Genomic DNA, 19,163 nt, shown 5'->3' with positions numbered 1-19,163 from the left:
AGAGATTAGGGTTTTAGAAAACCCAGAAAAGATGAGAAAGGCTTCGAAAGTTACCGTTTTAACCAGGAGAATCAAAGGTCTGACTCGAATGACCATGGTCGGCCGAAGAAAGGTCAAAGATTACCGAAGAAGGGCCATAAACTAAAATTGAACGAAGACTGGACTAGAGCTCTTCATAGACTAGCCTTGAAACCATAAGGACAAACACATAGGAGCCAGGGAAGGTTGGTACAGGTCTCCGATGACCTCGGAAGGCTATGGATTAGGGCGGATTAGAGTGGCGGCGGCTAGGGATCAAGTGGTGTTGTAGAGAGTGTTTGAGAGGAAGGGGATTCTAAGACGGCGGTAAGTGAGAAATGATAGGGTTTTGGGGTCGTTTGGAATTAATTAAGGCAAGGCGACTATTGGCCGTTGATCTGAGTGATCAACGACCTGGATTTAAATGGGTAAATGAGGTGGTTTATGAAACTGGGTTTGGGCCTGGTCTGATGAGTTCAATTGGGTTAAAATTGGGGTAGGATTTAGGCTATGATTGAAATGAATTTGGGCTATTATTTAAATAGTCAATTTGCACTTTTAAAATTATAAAAAATAGCAAATTGATAGCTGGAAATAAATTAAGGTACTAAATGATTTACAACATATAATTATCAATTTAAAAATACTGGACTTAAATTTTATAAATATAGACGCAATTAAATCTTGAAGGGGCTAATATTGCAATTATATGCAATTTAGCTTTAAAAATACTAAATAAATTTGTAAAAATATGCAAAAATATCTTAGCAATATTTTAGTACAAATATAAGAATTCAATAAATTAATCACCAAAAATGATAATTTTGGGAATTATTATTTGGTTTTTATGAATAAAATAGGGGAATAAATTGGTTAAAAATCTTTAAAAAAATAAGGAAAAATAATAAAACATTTGGACACACTTATACATGCATACACATGCTGTTTTAAAAGTATTTTGCATATTAAAAAATATATAGGGAAAAATTGGGTATCAATAATAGGACTGCATTTAGAGAGGAAAATACAGAGAAACAGATAGAAGGCTCAGGTATACCTTCACAAGTAATGCACGTAGACAGCACGACTCATACACAGATAAGATCCACATTTTAACTCAGAATCCTAAAGCATGGTATCTAAGTGACAATAGCAGAATTTAGATTTATCACATGACTCAGATAAAAAGTTCGAATCGGGATTGCCTACTGATTTTAATAGTTGATAGTTAAACACCAATCATGGAGACGGTTTTGGTTTTATTTAAATGATTGCCTAAGTAATATGCAGCAATTATTCAGAATTATTAAAAATAGTTTGGATATTGTTTTTTACTTAAAACGTGTTGTTCTAAATATTGCAAAGATATACATGGATTATTACCAGTTTGTTTAAAGCAGGATGAGACCGTTGATACTCATTTTCATACATCAGTAGTGTAACTAAGCGTAGCTGAGTGAGTATGAACGAGAAGCTAATCATGGTATCTAATGATTTATATGCAGGATTTCTAAATGCACAGCATGATTGCAGAATTTCCTAAGAGCAGGATTTCTAAATGCACAGCATGATTGCAGAATTTCCTAAGAGCAGGATTTCTAAATGTACAACATGATTGCAGAATTTTCTAAGAGAAGGATTTCTAAATGATTGCAAAATTTCTTAAGAGCAGGATTTCTAATGTATGTATGAATCCTAAGCATGGTTTCTATTGCGCAATTAGAAATATAAACCTAATAACATGTTTTCTACCCTTAATAACTATAGCATGCATATTTATCCTATCCCTTTTCACTGGTCACCCTAATACTTGTTTACAATACATTATTACAGACCAACATTGAAATGAAATACATAAGTAGAAATGAAAAATAGGAAGTTACACCATAGGGAGCCTGATTAGGACTTCCTCCCTGAGTTATGTAATAAATCACCTCAAGTGACAAGATTGTTCCATAGCCTTCTCTTAGATGGGTGTGTCAGAGTTCCTTAAGGACCTCAAGGGATCCCGGGCAGTGCTCACACCCAGATTTCATAGCCAAGACAGAGTAAGTGCAGTGTGGAAAGTCCAGCTTTTATATGTCCAAGTTCATAAGGAGCTCAAGGATCCCAAGGCAAGGCTCACACAAAAGGGGCTGAACCTAGTAGTCTAAGAGTATAGTGAAAGTGCAGGACACATGTTTGAAAGGAGTTTTGTTTAAAAACTAGATTGAAAGGTCCATTTTGAAAGCAATTAGTAACAGAGATGGTTGAAAGAAGTTGTATCAGTAAGACAGGGTTCAAACACTTCAGGGTAATACCACACACAGCAAGTGAATGAATTCAGTAATCACACATGGGGTAAAAAGGGTTTGGGGATACATATATATTGACTACAGACACCTGACCCCAATAGGAGTATTAGGACTGGTAGGGACATGCTCAGAGATGGTTGGACACTGGCATAATCACAAACCAGTCATGAACACATAGAGGAGGGATAGGGGATTTGGGATTCACAAGATGGTAAGAGCACATAATACAATCGTCTAGGCATGCTTAAGTCACATGAATTTAAAGGGGAGGGGGGATCATATCAGTATGCTTGGATACAAACTTCACAACAAAAACCACAAGTAAAAGCAGGCCATTAATAAAAAACGAAATAGGAATAGAAACATGTTGTTGTTGAGGCTTTAACTGAAACTAGGACATACCAGTTAAGGAAGAAAAGTACAGAAAGTAAAGCAAGTAGAGTTCCACAGTCTACCCTTGGCTTTCAGCCGGCTTGACAAGCAGTTAGCACAAGTAGCAGAGAGAGAGGAGAGAGTTTTTATGTGTGTATGTGTTTTTTTTAACTAATTGTTCATGTGTTAAGACTGTAGAAGAGAGTCATTTAAGTAGTAGTTTGAAAACTGGTTAAAATATGGCAAGAATCAATTCCTTAGTAATTATAGAACTCAGTATAAAGAATTGGTTCGAATCTCCCTTTGATTAAGGGAGTCAGTGGGATGGTAAAGAGCGGGTGTCAAGTAAGGAAAGAAATCATACACGGTTGGAGTAAACAAATAAGGAAAGATTTCAAAAATAGTACCAGTATAGAACAGGTAATTAAGGCTAGGTTCAGAAAGTTTTCAAACTAAGGAGACAATCAGTAGCAATGCAGACAAGGCAAGGAGAATTAATTAAGGCAAGCAACTAATTAAATTAAGTGGAAAGGTAGGGGTCGAGATTCAGTAGCATAGAGTAAGGACAAATTCATAAAGCCCTGATTAAGGCCACAACTTAGTAGAAAAAATAAATATCATAGCAAAATAGGGTAAGGAAATCAGTCAGCTTAACAGACGGGGCAAAGCTTTTAGGGTTTTTGAAAGAAAATTTTCAATCACCATCGATTAAGAAAACTAGACTTGATCAAGGGGGAGTCATGACTCTATACTTTCAACATATAAATAGAGGAGGTCCGCAAATGTAGCAACAAAAACATATTTGAAGCATAGTCACAGAAAGAAGCAAAAGATGAACAAGCGAAGTGAGCATAGTCATACAAAAGAGACATAGGTAGGCTAGGGATTCAGGAAAACATATTCGAAGCAGAGTAATCACATGACTCAAGTAAGCAGGCTAACACACAGACACGAAGTAGAGAAAGCATGCTAACACTCAGAGAAGCAAAGTAAGGAAAATTATAGAAACAAAGTAAAGAAAATCTTAAAAAAGGCTTTTAAATAGAGTCAAGTTAAAAGCAGTAAGAGCACAAAATCGGTCAAAACAAACAAGGGAAAGGGTTTAATCATAACGAAATTAGTCAGAACATGCGTAAAAGAACTCCAAGAAACCCTAGTTTTAGAAAAAGAATGATTAAAATCGAAATAGTTAGTTAAAACCGGAGATTTTTAGAGGAAAATCCTTAATAATACTTGAATCATCTCAGATCTATAAAGATCTAAGAATCGAGCAGTAGCAAACTAGGGTTTCAAAAAAAATAGTAGAGATAAAGAGAATTAGTTAAAAACTCATGGATATACCTAGATCTAAGACAGATCAAAAGAAAAGTGTAAAATCTCAAGAGTTAGGGTTTTAGAGAACCCAGAGAAGATGAGAAAATCTTAGAACGTTACCGGTTTTAGCCGGAAAAGTCATGGATCTGACTCGAACAGCCATGGATGGTCGGAAAATGGCATGAAAGATCATGGATAGGCTCTTGGAGGGTTTTGAACAAGATATGGACTAGATCTCTTCGAGATCCCTCCATGAAATCACAAAAACAAGCACCCAGGAGATGTAGGAGACAAGTATATGTCTCGAACAGCCATGGGAATCAATGGATCGAGTGAGGATCGAAGGGATTAGGGCTAGTTTTGGGTGGCGGCGGCTAGGGTTAGGACTAGGTCTCACAGAGACGGAGATGATTTGGGGATTGTAGGGCATCTATTTGGTAAGAATGAATTAGGTTAGGAGGTCGTTCAGGTTAAAAATGGTAAGAAGTAACGTAGACCGTTGATCTAGGAGATCAACGGACGAGATTAGAAAGGGTAGGTGGGGTTCGGGGTTTGGGTATGTGTTAAAAGAGTACGGGTCGGGTTTTAATTGTGAAATTGGGATGGGTATTGGGGTCCTGATTTGGCTATAATTGAAAGCCAATTTGGCTATGATTTAAATAACCAGTTTTTCCCTATTTAATTTATAAAAATAGTAAATAATTTCTGAAAAATATTTTAAAATGCTAAAATGATTTACAATTCATAGTTGACAATTTAAAAATACAGGATCCAATTGTATGCATATAAAACACAATTAAACATTAAAAGGGCTAATATTGCGATCATGTTCAATTTAGCTTTAAAAATAATAAATGTAATTATAAAAATATGTGAAAATTACCTTAACCATATTATAGCATAAATATAGAAATCAAATAGATGAATCATCAAAATTAATAATTTTGGAAATAATTATTGGAGATTTTATGGATAAAAAGGAGAAAATAAATCAATTTAAAATCTTAAGATTATGGAAAAAAATAATAAAGCTCTTGGACATGCTTATATATGCATATATATTCTATTTTGAAGGTATTTTGCATATTTAAAATATATATAGAAAAGCTAGGTATCAACAACCGCCTGAAAAATACGATCAGTTTTTAGTTTTCTTAAGTTGTTAATCTTTAGTTTTTCTTAAGTTTAGGGGTCCCGCCTATAAAATAGGGTCAATTTTAGTTTTCTTAAGTTGTTAATCTTTAGTTTTCCTTTAGTTCAGGGTCCCGCCTAGAGAATAAGGTCAATTTTTAGTTTAGTCACGCTTAGTTTATATTTTTACTTAAGCTCAATCTCACATGAGACATCCTAGTCGAGTCTATAATTTTACTCTCATCATTGCATCTTTCATCAATAGCATAGTTGATATATCATATTGCTAACAACTCACAAATCTTCCTAGTGTAAACTGGGATAGAAAATTTTGTTCGTTTGTTGTTTTCATTGTAGGCACCAGGAGCCCGCCTGAAAAACAGGGTTAACTTTCAGTTTTAAGTTCAAGTCAAAGAGGCATCAAGAAACCGCCTGAAGAACGAGGTCAACTTTCAGTTTCGTTCAAAATCAAGCAGGAGGATCCCGCCTGAGGAACAGGGTCAACTTTCAGTTTACAAGTCCAAGTCAGAGAGGCTGATAGGAGCCTGCCCTAAGAACAGGGTCAACTTTCAATTTTCAAGTTCAAGAAGCATCAGGAACCCACCTGAAGAACATGGTCAACTTTCAGTTTTCAAGTTCGAGTTAGAGGCATCAGGAGCCTGCCTGAAAAACAAGGTCAACTTTCGATTTTTAAATTCAAGTCGGAGAGGCATCAGGAGCCCGCCCGAAGAACATGATCAACTTTCAATTTTCAAGTTCAAAAAGCATCAGGAGTCTACCTGAAAAACTGGGTCAACTTTCAGTTTTCAAGTTCGAGTCAAAGGCATCAGGAGCATGCTTGAAGAACAGAGTCAACTTTTGGTTTTTAAGTTTAAGTCGGAGAGGCATCAGGAGTCCACCTGAAGAACAAGGTCAACTTCCAGTTTTCAAGATTCAAGCCAAAGACAGCAAGAGTCCACATGAAGAACAGGATCAACTTTCAGTTTTCAAGATTCAAGTCAAAGTCAGCAGGATCCCGCCTGGAGAATAGGGGCAATTTTTAGTTCAAGTCAGAAGTAGCATGAGCCCACCTGAAAAATAAGGTTTGGAAGCTCAAGTCTACTCAAATTCCATGTTTACTTCAAGTCGAAGCAGCAGGAGCCCGCCTGAAGAACAATGTCAACTTTAATATCACTATTTCAATTAGTTTTGACTCTTTTACTTTATTTTACCATAAAAATGAAAATTACAAAAATATTTTCTTTTATTTAGCTAATTGATATTTTATCTAGTTACTTTTAGTTTATCTACCTTTTATAAAATTTAAAAAAGAATACAAAAATAGTATTGATATTTATTTATCCAAAAAAAGATAAGAAGAAAAATTTAGGACTAATTTTGTCTTATTTTTATATGAGAAGACCGTTATTTTGAGCTTGACTTGGCCCAAAAGAGGCCCAAATCCGGCCAAGTCCAAGTCCCTAACCCTTACGTCCTAGCCTTTTATTTCATTTAATCCAATGGTCCATATTCCCCTATACCCCCATATATAAACTTTATCTTCCACAAAAAATGACCTAACCCTAGAACCCCTAATCTCTAAGAATGGACAACAGCTTCAACATACACACACATAAACGTAGAAAGGAAGGGAACACTCATCATTCTCTGGCTCTAAGAAGCAGCCGCGCCCCTCATCTCTTTGTGAAAATGCCGGAATCCGGCGAGTCATCAGCCATCGGCGATGCTGCTCTAACACCTAGTGTCCCACCTTCTCTCCAATCCACCTCTGCCATATCTTAACCTAAACTCGCCGGAATTCCTCAACACCAGCGTTACACCACCATCGTAACACCATTATCCTTCAAAAACATTCACAATATTTGATCAAGCAGTCACTCTTCTTAATCACCAACCAATTTTTCATACCCTCATCACCACTAAAAACTTCGATAAAAATAGAGTTTCGTCGCATGGAGTTTGGTTGAAGTTTCTGTCGGACTTTTGAGGTCGTATTCGGATTTGTTTTCGATTAGTGTTGGTAATTTGAGAGTTTGAAGGCGATATTGTTGTTGAAGCTCTCCAGTTCGCGGTTTAAGATCTGATCCCTGTTTTCGTTCCTGGCAAGATTTTAAATGGAGTTTGTTGTTGCATTTTAATACCTTCAAAGTTGATGTACCAGAATCGGCGCTGTTCTTATTAAGAGTGAAGACAACATTCTGCTTGAGGTCTAATTCTTCAGTTCTCTGCTCAATTTATCTTCTTTTAAACTTATGTGTTGTTTGTGGTGAAATTTTTGTTTGATCCATGTTAATCATATGTTGGTTGGTTAATTCTACTCATATCAATTGGTTTTGATTTACATGAACTACTTGCTGTTGAACGAAATCTAGCTAAAGGAAAGTTAGTCAAATTAGGACTTAGGTCCAAATTAAGACAAATGGTCACGGTGAATAAATGGCATTGGCAAATTTGGGCTTAACATGATTTCACTGCATTGTGTTTGTGCTTTAGTTACTTTGACTGCTAGGAGTATGCTTAGGCTGGCCACATTTGGGTAGACAAACCTTTATGGCGTTCGTGTTTTAGTTTCTTTTAAGGTGAGAGGTCGCCTGCTTTAGTTAAATTTATCCAAGGAATGCCCCGTAGATTTTGTTTTTTTTTCCGGGGTATGTCCCGTAGTATCATGTATTTTGGAGGCCATGGCTAACTTTTTGAAAAAGTATAGTATATATTAGTATTTACTAATATATCAGGTGGCGACTCTGAAAATCCATTGAAACGCAATCTTTTTGTGAATTTTCATAATTGAAAACTCTTTCAAGCTTTACAAAATATTTTTATTAATTATAAGAGGGTTAAGTGAGGTAAAAAAGGGGGTGTGACACTAGACATGAGTCTAAGGTGACGCCTGAGAAGGCATTGATGATTGTTGCTATTATGGATGACTTGCTAGTGAATGTGGGCCAGCACATAGTGGGCAAAATTAAGGAAGCATGTAACGGGAGATCTAAGAGTCTATTTTTTCCCTCATTGATCACTCAGTTGTGCTATGATGTTGGGGTGCTAAAGGACCCGCATGATTCTGAGAAGGACCCTGGCACGACAATTTATTCATTGCTCAGAAAAGGGCCAACTAGCGGGAAGAAGAAGAGGAGAATTGATGTGTTATCCCCTTCATTTGGGTAGTTTACTGAGACTGTCGATGGGTCCAGTGGTTCTTCCACAGTATCAGCAGGACTACATATCCCCATTTATCCACTACCTTATGGACCTCCCACTATGTGCCACCTTTCTAGTCAAATCTATGGTGTCGATGCTCACATTCGTCAACTTGTAGCTGGCCTTCCTTCTGGTCAATCTGGGGAGAGCACTTCTACTGGGACTGGTAAGAAGCCATATTTTGATGATGTAGTTCAGGAATAAAAAACAATCAAAAACAGGTTGGAAGACATGAGCCGAAGACAAGGAAAGATGGAGAGGCGACAGTCGAAGTTCAAGGAGCATGAGAAAAAGAAAAGCAAATTTCTGTCCAAAATGATACACAAGCTGAGTTCAATCTTTGGCTCACATGAATTAGAGGATGATGATGATGAGGATTTGGAACTCAAATTTCCCACCACCTCCAGCTCTGAGTGATGCAGTTTCAGGGAGCACCTCCTTCATTTTATCTTGTTTTGTTTAGTTGCATTGAGGATAATGCAACACTTTAGGTTGGGGGTGACTCATTTACATGTGATGATGTAGTTGGAGCATGATTATTTTTTGTGATAACTTGTGTAGATTGGTTGACGTTGTAGTTTATTAGTGATAATTTGATGTTTAATTCTAGCATGTTAGCATTAGTTTTTATTTTTTATTTTTTCTTATTTTGCTACTTTATTTACTTGTAGTAGTATTAATTAAAATTCTTGGTTTTTCTTTATGCCACGGTTCTTTTCCATGGAAATAATTTGTGACGAACCGGGTGATTTTCCCTATGATGGATGGCCTGACAACTTTCTTAAGAGATTAGTCTTGTCTAGTTTTTTTGAGAAATTTTTAGGTAAATATTTTTTTCTTTTTTTTTAGTTTAGTATCTACTAGTGAATAAATTGGTTATTGGGTGTGATCTTTTTGTCCATAAACCAACATATGGCTTGTTTGGTACAAACATGATCTAAACTTTGGCATATGAAGTCTTGATCTTTAAAATGAAAAATGATTGAAGTAATAATCCTTGTTGTGACTTTTAGGTTCTATTGTTTCCTCTTTGATTCATTAAATAGTCTTTTTAGGCTATATGTGATTTTCTTTGGGTTCATTGGTTTTAATTGGATTTTAGATTTATATGTCACTCGAGTTTGCATATGCCATGTGGTGAGAGTTGTTATGAGTTCTTTTGCATTATTTGTAGTCTATAACTTTCCCGGAATATGCTTCAAGACGAAAATCCTAGACTAACTTGGTTTAAAAAATGATGTTAGGTCTTCCTTGTACCGTTATTGTGCCTTAAATTTTCTACCCTTGCATATTTTCACTAGTCAATCCCTTTTGAGCCTTTAAATTTTTTCTTTGACAACCATGTTACAAGCTTTAACCCTTTATTCTTTATTGATCTAGCTTTTGGCGCTCTACCTCCCTAAGTACTTTGAAAGTATAAACATAATCTAAAAGCCTAAGTTTGGGGGTGAAGGTTGAAACAGTTATGATGTGGAAGTTGCTTAAAAGGTGAAAGGTAATAATATATATATATATATATATATATATATATATATATATATATTTCTTCTTGCTTACTCATCATATTTTTTGTCTTCAAAATCAAGGAAGGTTCCACTATATAAGGAGTTGTGAATAAAGGGAAGATTAGGTTTGGAATAAAAAGTGAAGAAAGGATGGAAATATTTTTGAAGAAAGTGTGCTTTAATTGTCGCAAATTGTAGTGCGTAGGGAGGTTTTGAATCAATCTTATCCAAATTGTACCCTTCCTTAACCAAAAACCTACAGTACAATCCTTTATGTCCTACTTGATTTTGAATCAAGTGTGTACATTAGTGGAGAAATACATGAAGGACAAGCCTATGGCACTACTTATGTGCATTTGAACATTTGTGTGTGTGTGTGTGTGTGAGAGAGAGAGAGAGAGAGAGAGTTAATTCTTTCCATTTGATATTCCATTTGTGTTTAAATTGCAATTTATAAGTTGGGATTCTCTCTTAAGTGTGAGGGCACATGAAATTTTGAGTTGTGAACTTAATTCAATCTCCAATTGGGAGGAACGAACAAAAGAAAATTGTTGGTGATAATGAGGCAAATTTTGAAGCTTTAGTATCATGACTTGGTTGCTACTTTGATTAATGTAGTGTTTGAGCACTTGAATCGAAACAAAATTTATGAGAAGTTGGTAATTCATATGCTTTGAATTAATTGTTGGTACCAACCAAAGTCACTAGATTGTGTTTGATTTAAACCTTTTTGACTTGAAATGATATTTGGTATGCCATTGAGCTTAATTGTTGATTTTACTAAAGGATGTTCTTAGTTGTTGAATTGCTTGAGGACAAACAATAGTTTAAGTTTGGGGGTTTGATAAGTTGGTATTTTACCAACTTATATCTTCTTGATATTTAGGCTTTTGTATGATTTTGTTGAGAAACTAAAACATTTATAGAGATTTATTGGCATATTTCATGTATCAAGTGATTTAGAGATGAAACGAAGAAACCAAGTCAAAACGTGTTAAAATGAGAAAATTTAACTGCTGCCAGTGAACACTCTATGCGACCACGGAGGAATCTATGCGATCGCGTAAGTTCAGCAGACTGAAGTTGTGCGAACGCGATTGGAGCTGTACGATCGCGAAGAAGAAAGCCTGGTCAGCGGCTGGTCAACTATGCTACGCGAACGCGGGTCTCTGTACGCGATTGCGTAGCTTTGCAGAAGTTATTCTCCACGAATGCGGGTATAAGTATGCGATCTCATAGCTTATATTTTGGGCAAATTCTGGGCAGAAATGGAATTTCACGTTTTTGACCCCCCAAGCCATTTATACATGGCCTAGCTTATTGGAAACATATCTTTGGCTTATTTTTCAGTCTTTAGACTAGAGAAGACAAGTTTTGGAGCCAGGGTTCTTGCGCACACACTTGGATCTTGAAGATTGGAAGCATTTGGTTGAGAATTTCTTGCCTATTTATATTTATTTCTTCATTTCCTTGCTTTGTATTGTATATCTAAGTGTGTAGTATTTTTTTCAATACTTGAATCTTGTTTATGGGAATATTTATATTAAAAGTGTGGATTAATTATCTTGTTGTGCTTATGTATTGAACAATTTTTAGTTATATTAAAGTGAGTTATTGTTTCTTTAATTATTCTTGCTCTTTAATATTTCCAAAGGGATTAGCTAACCCTAGGACTCGACCATTTACTTTGAATTAATTTTGGGAAAGATAATTTGGGGTTGGGAAAGATTAATTAACAAGAACTTGAGGCTTTATCCCTCACTTTATAGATTCGACCTAGGGATAGGATTGAACTACTTGTAGCCATATTTGGGTGTGCTTAATCTCTTAATTGTTTTAGGGATAATTCAATTAGGAAGTCTTATTAGTCTTCAGAAGAAGCTAATATAGAATTATTACCCAAGTCATATTAACATAAACTCGCTCATATTTATAAAATCGTAAAATACATTGGATAGTTACTGAAAGTAATTCCTCGTGCATCCGTACTTGTAACCATTGATCATTACTTGCTTTCTAGGTTAGTTTTTATTTTCTCAATTAGTTATAAATATTTTCTCAAAATATTTCTAAGTATTTGGCTTAGCATAATAAGTGATAATTCTCTTACACGCCTAATCGCCTACATATTGTTCTCTGTGGGATTCGACCCCGACTCATAGTTTGGTAAATTATATTGCATGTGACCGTGTCCATTTACTTTTTAGTAGTGGATTTGGACGCCATCAGGTTTCATGTAATCGAGTATTTCACCTTGGGGGTGCTCCAGTTCTATTTGTGAAGAATAAAGACAGTTTGATGAGGATGTGTATTGACTACTAGTAGTTGAACAAGGTTACAGTCAAGAACAAGTACCCATTGCTGTGTATTAATGATTTGTTTTATTAGATTCAGGGTGTTATGGTATTCTCTAAGATTTGAATTGAGATTGGGGTAGCATAAGTTGAATATTAGGGCTTCAGATATTCCGAAGACGGCTTTCAGGATCCAATATGGTCACTATGAGTTTTTGGTGATGTCTTTTGGGCTGAACAATGCCCCAACAACTTTTAAGCACTTGGTAAATAGTGTGTTCCAGCCACATCTTGATTCTTTCATCATCATGGTCATTGATGATATATTGGTGTATTCTCGCAGTTGGGAGGATCATAAGTAGCACTTGAGGATCGTGCTCCAGACTTTGAGGGAGAAGAAGCTATATGTTAAATTCTCCAAGTGCGAATTTTGGCTTGATTCAATGGAATTCTTGGGCCACGGGGTGTCTAGTGAAGGGATTAAGGTGGATACAAAGAAGATTGAGGTAGTTTATAGTTGGTCCAAACAGTCTTCTGCTACTGAGATTTGGAGTCTCCTTGGATTGGCTGGGTATTGTCGTCGTTTCGTAGAGGGCTTCTCGTCCGTTGCATCACCTTTAACTAGATTGACCCTAAAGGGTGCCCCATTCAGGTGATCTGATGAGTCTGAGGAGAGCTTTCAGAAGCTCAAGACTGCCTTAACTACAACTCCAGTTCTAGTTTTGCCTTCAACATCGGGTTCTTACATAGTCTATTGTGATGCTTCATGGATTGGCATCAGGTGTGTCTTAATGCAGGATGGTAGAGTGATTGCTTATGCTTCGCATCAATTGAAGCTGCATGAGAAGAACTACTCAGTTTATGATTTGGAGTTGGCAACCATTGATCACATGCTGAATATTTGAAGGCATTATGTTTACGGCGTGTCATCTGAGGTGTTCACAGATCACAGGAGTCTAGATCACTTATTCAAGTAAAAAGATCTGAACTTTAGGTAATGGAGGTGGTTGCAGTTACTGAAAGACTATGATATCACCATTCTTTATTATCCAGGAAAGGTCAATGTGGTGAACGATGTATTGAGTAAGAAGGCTAAGAGCATGGGTGGTCTTGTTTTTATTCCACTTGGGAAAAGACCATTAACTTTGGATGTTCAGGCTTTGGCCAACAGGTTCGTGAGGTTGGATATTTCGGAGACTATCGGGTTCTTACTTGCGTGGCTTCACGATCTTCTTTGTTTGTGCACATCAAGGCACGTTAGTATAATAATCTCCACTTTCTTGCCCTTAAGGACACGGTGCGGCACGATGATGCCAAGGAGGTGACTATTGGGTATGATAGGGTGTTGAGGATGTAGGTTCGAATATGTGTTCCAAATGTGGATGGGTTGCATGAGTTGATACTTGAGAGGCCTATAGTTCGTCGTATTCCATTCATCCGGGTGCCACAAAGATGTACCATGATTTGAGGCAGCACTACTAGTGGAGAAGAATGAAGAAAGACATTATGGATTATGTGGCTCGATGTTTGAACTATCAACAGGTGAAGTACGAGCATCAAAGACCGGGTGGTTTGCTTAAGAGGCTTGATATCCCAGAGTGGAAGTGGGAGCATATTACTATGGATTTTTTAGTTGCACTTCCATGGACCTTGAAGAGATTCAACGTAGTATGGGTTATTGTGGATAGTTGACCACGTCTGCACACTTTGTTCCAATCATGACTGCCTACTCTATAGAGCAGCTGGCTTGGATTTATATTCGGGAGATTGTTCCATGGTGTGCCAGTGTCTATTACCTCATATCAAGGCACGTAGTTTACATTGCATTTTTGGAGAGTCGTGCAGCTAGAGTTGGGCACACAGTCGAGCTGAGTATGGCATTTCATCCCAAACGGACGGACTGTCCGAGCACATTATTCAGATACCGAAGGACATGTTACGTGCCTATGTTATTGACTTCGGGAGTTCATGGGATCAGTTTCTACCGCTCGTAGAGTTAGCCTACAACAGCAGCTATCAGTTGAGCATCCAGATGGATCCTTACGAGACCTTATATGGGAGCCAATGTCGTTCTCTAGTTGGTTGGTTTGAGCCTGGGGAGGCTAGGTTATTGGGCGCTGATTTGGTCCGTGATGCTTTGGAGAAGGTGAAGTTGATTCAGGAGCGGCTTCATACAACACAATTTAGGCAAAAGAGTTATGCTGATAGGAGGGCTCGTGATATGGTATTCATGGTGTATGTGAGGGTTCTATTAGAGTTTTGCCCATGAAGGGTGTGATGAGGTTTGGGATGAAAGGAAAGTTGAGCCCTCGGTATATTGGTCTTTTTGAGATTCTTTAGAGAGTGGATGAGGTGGCCTACACACTTGCATTGCCACCCAGCTTATCAGGAGTTCACCCGGTGTTCCATGTTTTCATGCACCGAAAGTATTATGGTGATCCATCACATGTGTTAGATTTCATCTCAATGCAATTGGACAATGATTTGCCATATGTTGAGTAGCCGATGGCTATTTTGGACAGGTAGGTCCGGAAGTTGAGGTCGAAGAACATTGCATCGGTAAAGGTTCGGTGAAGAGGTCAACTGGTCAAGGAGGCATCTTGGGAGATCCAGCATGATATACGAAGCTAATATCCTCATATATTTGGCACTTTAGGTATGTCTCTATACTCGTTCGAGGACGAACCTTTGTTAGGGAAGAATGTAACGGCCCGACCTATCATTTTTAGCATTTTAGCCGTGTTTCTCCTATTTTATGCCATGCTTATGTGTATTTGTAGTCACGTGACTTGCTAGGGTGGTTGGTTTGGTTTCGAAGAGGTTTTGGAGTGAATTGGGACACTTAGTCCCAATGTTGGAGGCTCAAGTTGTAAGATTTAACTGGAGTTTTACTTTGTATAGATGACTACAGAATAGTATTTTGATGGTTCCAATAGCTTTATATAAGGGTGTATTGTGGGCGGGGACCGGCCCGGGACCGCGTGCCAAATGGACCGATCTCTAGTGGTGCAAAAGCCCATAGCGGGCCGGTCCTTACCAAAAAGCCCGTGAGCTCGGGACCGTTTAGTCCGGGACCGGCAGGCGAGCCTGGGCCGGTTCAACCGGGCCAAACAGGCCCAACGGCTAATTTAAAAAAAATTAAAAAGGGACAACGGTTAGATATTTAAAATGTAGCTGTTGGACTGCATTTTTAGCCGTTTGGCACTTTCAAAAATAGCCATTTGGCTCCCAAACTTTGTTTTAACCCCTAACTTTTTATAATTACACTTTTTCCCTATTCTCAACTATAAATACCCCCTCATTCTTTCATTTTTACTCACAAATTCATCAATCTCTCTCATTTTTCAAACTCAAATTGAAGTATTCAAGTCTTCACTCATCTCTCATTCTCAAACTCCAATTCTTAATTCAAGTTAAATCATGCCCGGTGATTCTAGATTGCACCCATTTGTTTTGGAACACTTTAATGTGGTAGAAGAAAATGAAGAAGTTTACATAATAAAGTGCAAGAACTGTGGTCGAGTCTACACTCGTCGTCGAAAGGAGGGCACAGACTCTTTAAGGAGGCATATAAAGAGTTGTCTTGCGTGTTCTCCAGACATTCGTATTTAAAATTTTAAGTTGATTTGAGATAATTTGTGTTATTTTCAAATTATTAGACGTATTATGCTTAATGTTCTAGTTTGTTAGATTAATTTGAAGTATTATGTTGAAGGTATTTAACTTTAATTTGAAGTATTAAATGTAAACTTTAATTTGCAGCTTTGATACCGAGTATTAAATGTAAACTTTAATTTGAACTATATCTATAGCTTATATATATATAGTGCAATATATATATATATATATATATATATATATATATATATATATATATACATATAAGCTATATATAAGGCAATATATATATATATATAATACATATATCTCTAATACATATAAACTATATATATATATATATATATATATATATATATATATATATATATATATAGTTTATATGTATTAGATATATAATATATATACTATATCAAATTTAAACTATATATATATATATATATATATATATTTGTAGATATATATATTATAGATATAGATATAGTATATATAATATATATAAGCTATATATTATATAAGGCAATATATAATTATATATACATACTATATATACTATATATATTTATATAGCTATATATAAGCAATTTATATTAGTATATACATATATAGTTTACAAGAAATTGCCTTAGATAAAAAATAAATAGCCCGGAACGAGAAACGCCCGTTTAGGCCCGCGGGCCCGGCCCATTTAGCCCGGGACCATGTGGGCTTAGGACCGCAGTGGGCCGGTTCCACTCATTTGGCCCGTTAGGCCCGAGACCGTTTGGCTCGGGACCGCCAAAGCCCGGCCCGCAAAACCCAGGCCCGTTTAGGCCCGGGCCCGGACCACAATACAACCTTAGCTTTATATGATGATTTTGAACTTAGGCGTATGTCCAGATTTGGATTTGGAGGTTTGTAGATTGGTTTGGTGTTTTTTGGCTGAAGTTGGAAAGTAAAATGTTTGGAAGGTTGATAGCTTTGACCAATGGTTGACTTTGTTGATATTGGGTTTGGATTGTGGTTCCCGGAGTTGATATAATCCCGTTGGGTCATTGGACTTGCATGCAAAATTTGAGGTCATTGCGGGTTGATTTGATGTGGTTTGACATGAGTTTTGTAAGTTGGAGATTCACTAGTTTACTTAGGCTTGAATTGATGTGTGATTCGTAGTTTTGATATTGTTTGGCATGATTTGAGGCATTAAGTAGGCTTGTGTTATGTATTGCAACTCGTTGGTATGTTTATACGTGGTCATGGGCCTCGATTGTGTTTCAGATTGTTTTTGGATCATTCTTGAACTTCGTTGAATTGTTGAAGGTATCTGGTTTCTAGTATTTTTGCACCAGTGAAGGCATGGCCGCAGGTCCGAGCCCACAAATGCAGACATTGAGCTGCAAAAGCAAAGATGGGGCAGGTTGGAGCTAGTCCGCAAGTGCGGACATTTGACCGCAAAAGCGATGTTGGTTGAGCTAAAAAGTTTCCACAGATGCAGAGGATTATCGCAGAAGCGTGATCGCACCTGTGATGGTGGAACGTAGAAGCGGGTCCGCAGGTTCAAGGTTTAGGCCGAAGAAGAGGAAATCTTGGTGTTGAGGCAGAAACGCATATACGATTATTTGACTGTAGAAGCGGCACCACAAATGCAGTTAAGTGATCGCATATGCAGAATCACTAGGCAATAGAATCTTGAACGAGGGGTTTGATTTCATTTATCACATTTTGAGTTAGAGAGCTTGGTTTGGGAGAATTTTGTATTCCAACTTCCAGAAGCGGCATCCGACTCCGATATCAATAAAGTCAACTCCCGGTCAAACTTCTCAACCTTCCAAACCTTTAAGTTTCTAACTTCCACCAATTCAAGCTGAAATGGCCTACGTACCTCTAAATCAATATCCAGACACGCTCCGAGGTTCAAAATCATCATACAGAGCTATTAGAACTGTCAAAACTCTATTCTGGGGTCATCTATACAAAAGTCAAACTACGATCAACTCTTTCAAGCCTCCGACTTAGGTACTATGTGTCCCATTTCACTGCGGAACTCACCTAAATCAAAATCAAACACCCCCGGCAAGTCACATAACCATAATACAATATAGAAGAGGCAATGAATAGGGGACCGTGGCTAAAATACTCAAAACAACCAACCAGGTCGTTACAGTTTGTTTTATACTAACAAAGGTAGTGCAAATGTTGTTGGTTATGGAGATGCAGGTTATTTATCTGACCCACATAATGCTCAATCTCAAACATGTTATATGTTTACATGCGGATGTACTGCAATATCATGGCCATTTACAAAATAATCCATTGTTGCTACTTCCTCAAATCATGTTGAGATAATAGTTATTCATGAAGCAAGTAGAGAATGTATATGGTTAAGATCGATGATACATTTCATTAGAGGGAGATATGGTATGAAATGTGATACCAAAATACCAATAATTTTATATGAAGATAATGTTGCATGCATAGTGCAATTCAAGGGAGGATTCATAAAAGGAAATAAAACAAAACATATTTAATCAAAGTTATTCTTTACACATGATTTACAGAAGAATGGTAATATCGATGTGCAGCAAATCCATTCAAGTGACAATCCAATAGATTTGTTCACTAAATCTTTACCAACTTCAAATTTTGAGAAGATGTTACACAAAATTGGAATGCGATGACTCAAATGTTTAAGCAGATTTTTCATCGGGGACAATAAAATATGCGTTGTACTTTTTTTCCCTTACTAAGATTTTTTTCACAATATTTTTCTTGTAAGGTATTTCCTTCCCTAGGATTTTTTTCCACCGGATTTTTTCTAGTAAGGTTTTAACGAGACACTTAATAATGAACCTCCAAGAGGCAATATTATAAAAATATTATATTATAGATGTCCAGTTATTACTCCGCTATAGATAACATTCCTACATATGATTATCCATTTAGTACTCCATTGAAGTTTATCTACAAATAGCTGATGCAGGCAGGTTGCAAGCAACTCAATGAAATGACATGCAGCAGTATCCTATTAAACAGGCAGGTTGCGTGAATCTCATGCAGACAACTTACAAGCAGTTTATAAAAGTCTCACAGTTGCTTCTTGAAAAGTCTTGCAGCTAATTCCTAAAAATTCTCGCAATTGCTTCCTTTCTTCTTTAAATAGAAGTAATTTTAGTTCATTATGTACATAATCGAGGGGTTAATGGACCCCGTAAATTTTGGTAAAAATCTTGTATATGTATATATGCATACTTTAAAAATAATTATATAAATAGCTTGGCACCCTGAACATTGAAAAGCCTTTAAGGGGCAGCGATAAAAATATAATAAGGCCCCCGTCTCGTAAAAATTCTGGATCCACCTCTAATTATATACATTAGTTTGAAGTTGAATAATATATCAATCTCTCTATACTTATCTTTGATTTATTTACTTTATAG

General features: G+C 36.8%; 1 protein-coding gene across 1 annotated transcript; it reads left to right on the top strand.

The window, feature by feature from the left end:
• Positions 1 to 14,062: 14,062 nt before the first annotated feature.
• Positions 14,063 to 14,631, top strand: LOC138873736 (uncharacterized). Its single transcript, XM_070152213.1, has 2 exons — positions 14,063 to 14,353; positions 14,470 to 14,631. The coding sequence occupies exons 1-2, from the start codon at positions 14,063 to 14,065 to the stop codon at positions 14,629 to 14,631; spliced, it is 453 nt and encodes a 150-aa protein (XP_070008314.1).
• Positions 14,632 to 19,163: the final 4,532 nt, after the last annotated feature.

The sequence above is a fragment of the Nicotiana sylvestris genome, chromosome 7, assembly GCF_000393655.2.
Source record: "Nicotiana sylvestris chromosome 7, ASM39365v2, whole genome shotgun sequence".
NCBI classification, from domain to species: Eukaryota; Viridiplantae; Streptophyta; class Magnoliopsida; order Solanales; family Solanaceae; genus Nicotiana; species Nicotiana sylvestris.
Note: the sequence above shows the minus strand (reverse complement) of the source record. Positions and strands in the feature narration are given on the sequence as shown.

What these genes read in the sequence shown, in the direction of transcription:
- LOC138873736 (XM_070152213.1), top strand. Translation starts at nt 14,063, where the DNA reads ATGTTACGTGCCTATGTTATTGACTTCGGGAGTTCATGGGATCAGTTT. An exon ending in ATAGGAGGGCTCGTGATATG is followed by an intron (nt 14,354 to 14,469) that starts GTATTCATGGTG and finishes GAGATTCTTTAG; the next exon opens with AGAGTGGATGAGGTGGCCTA.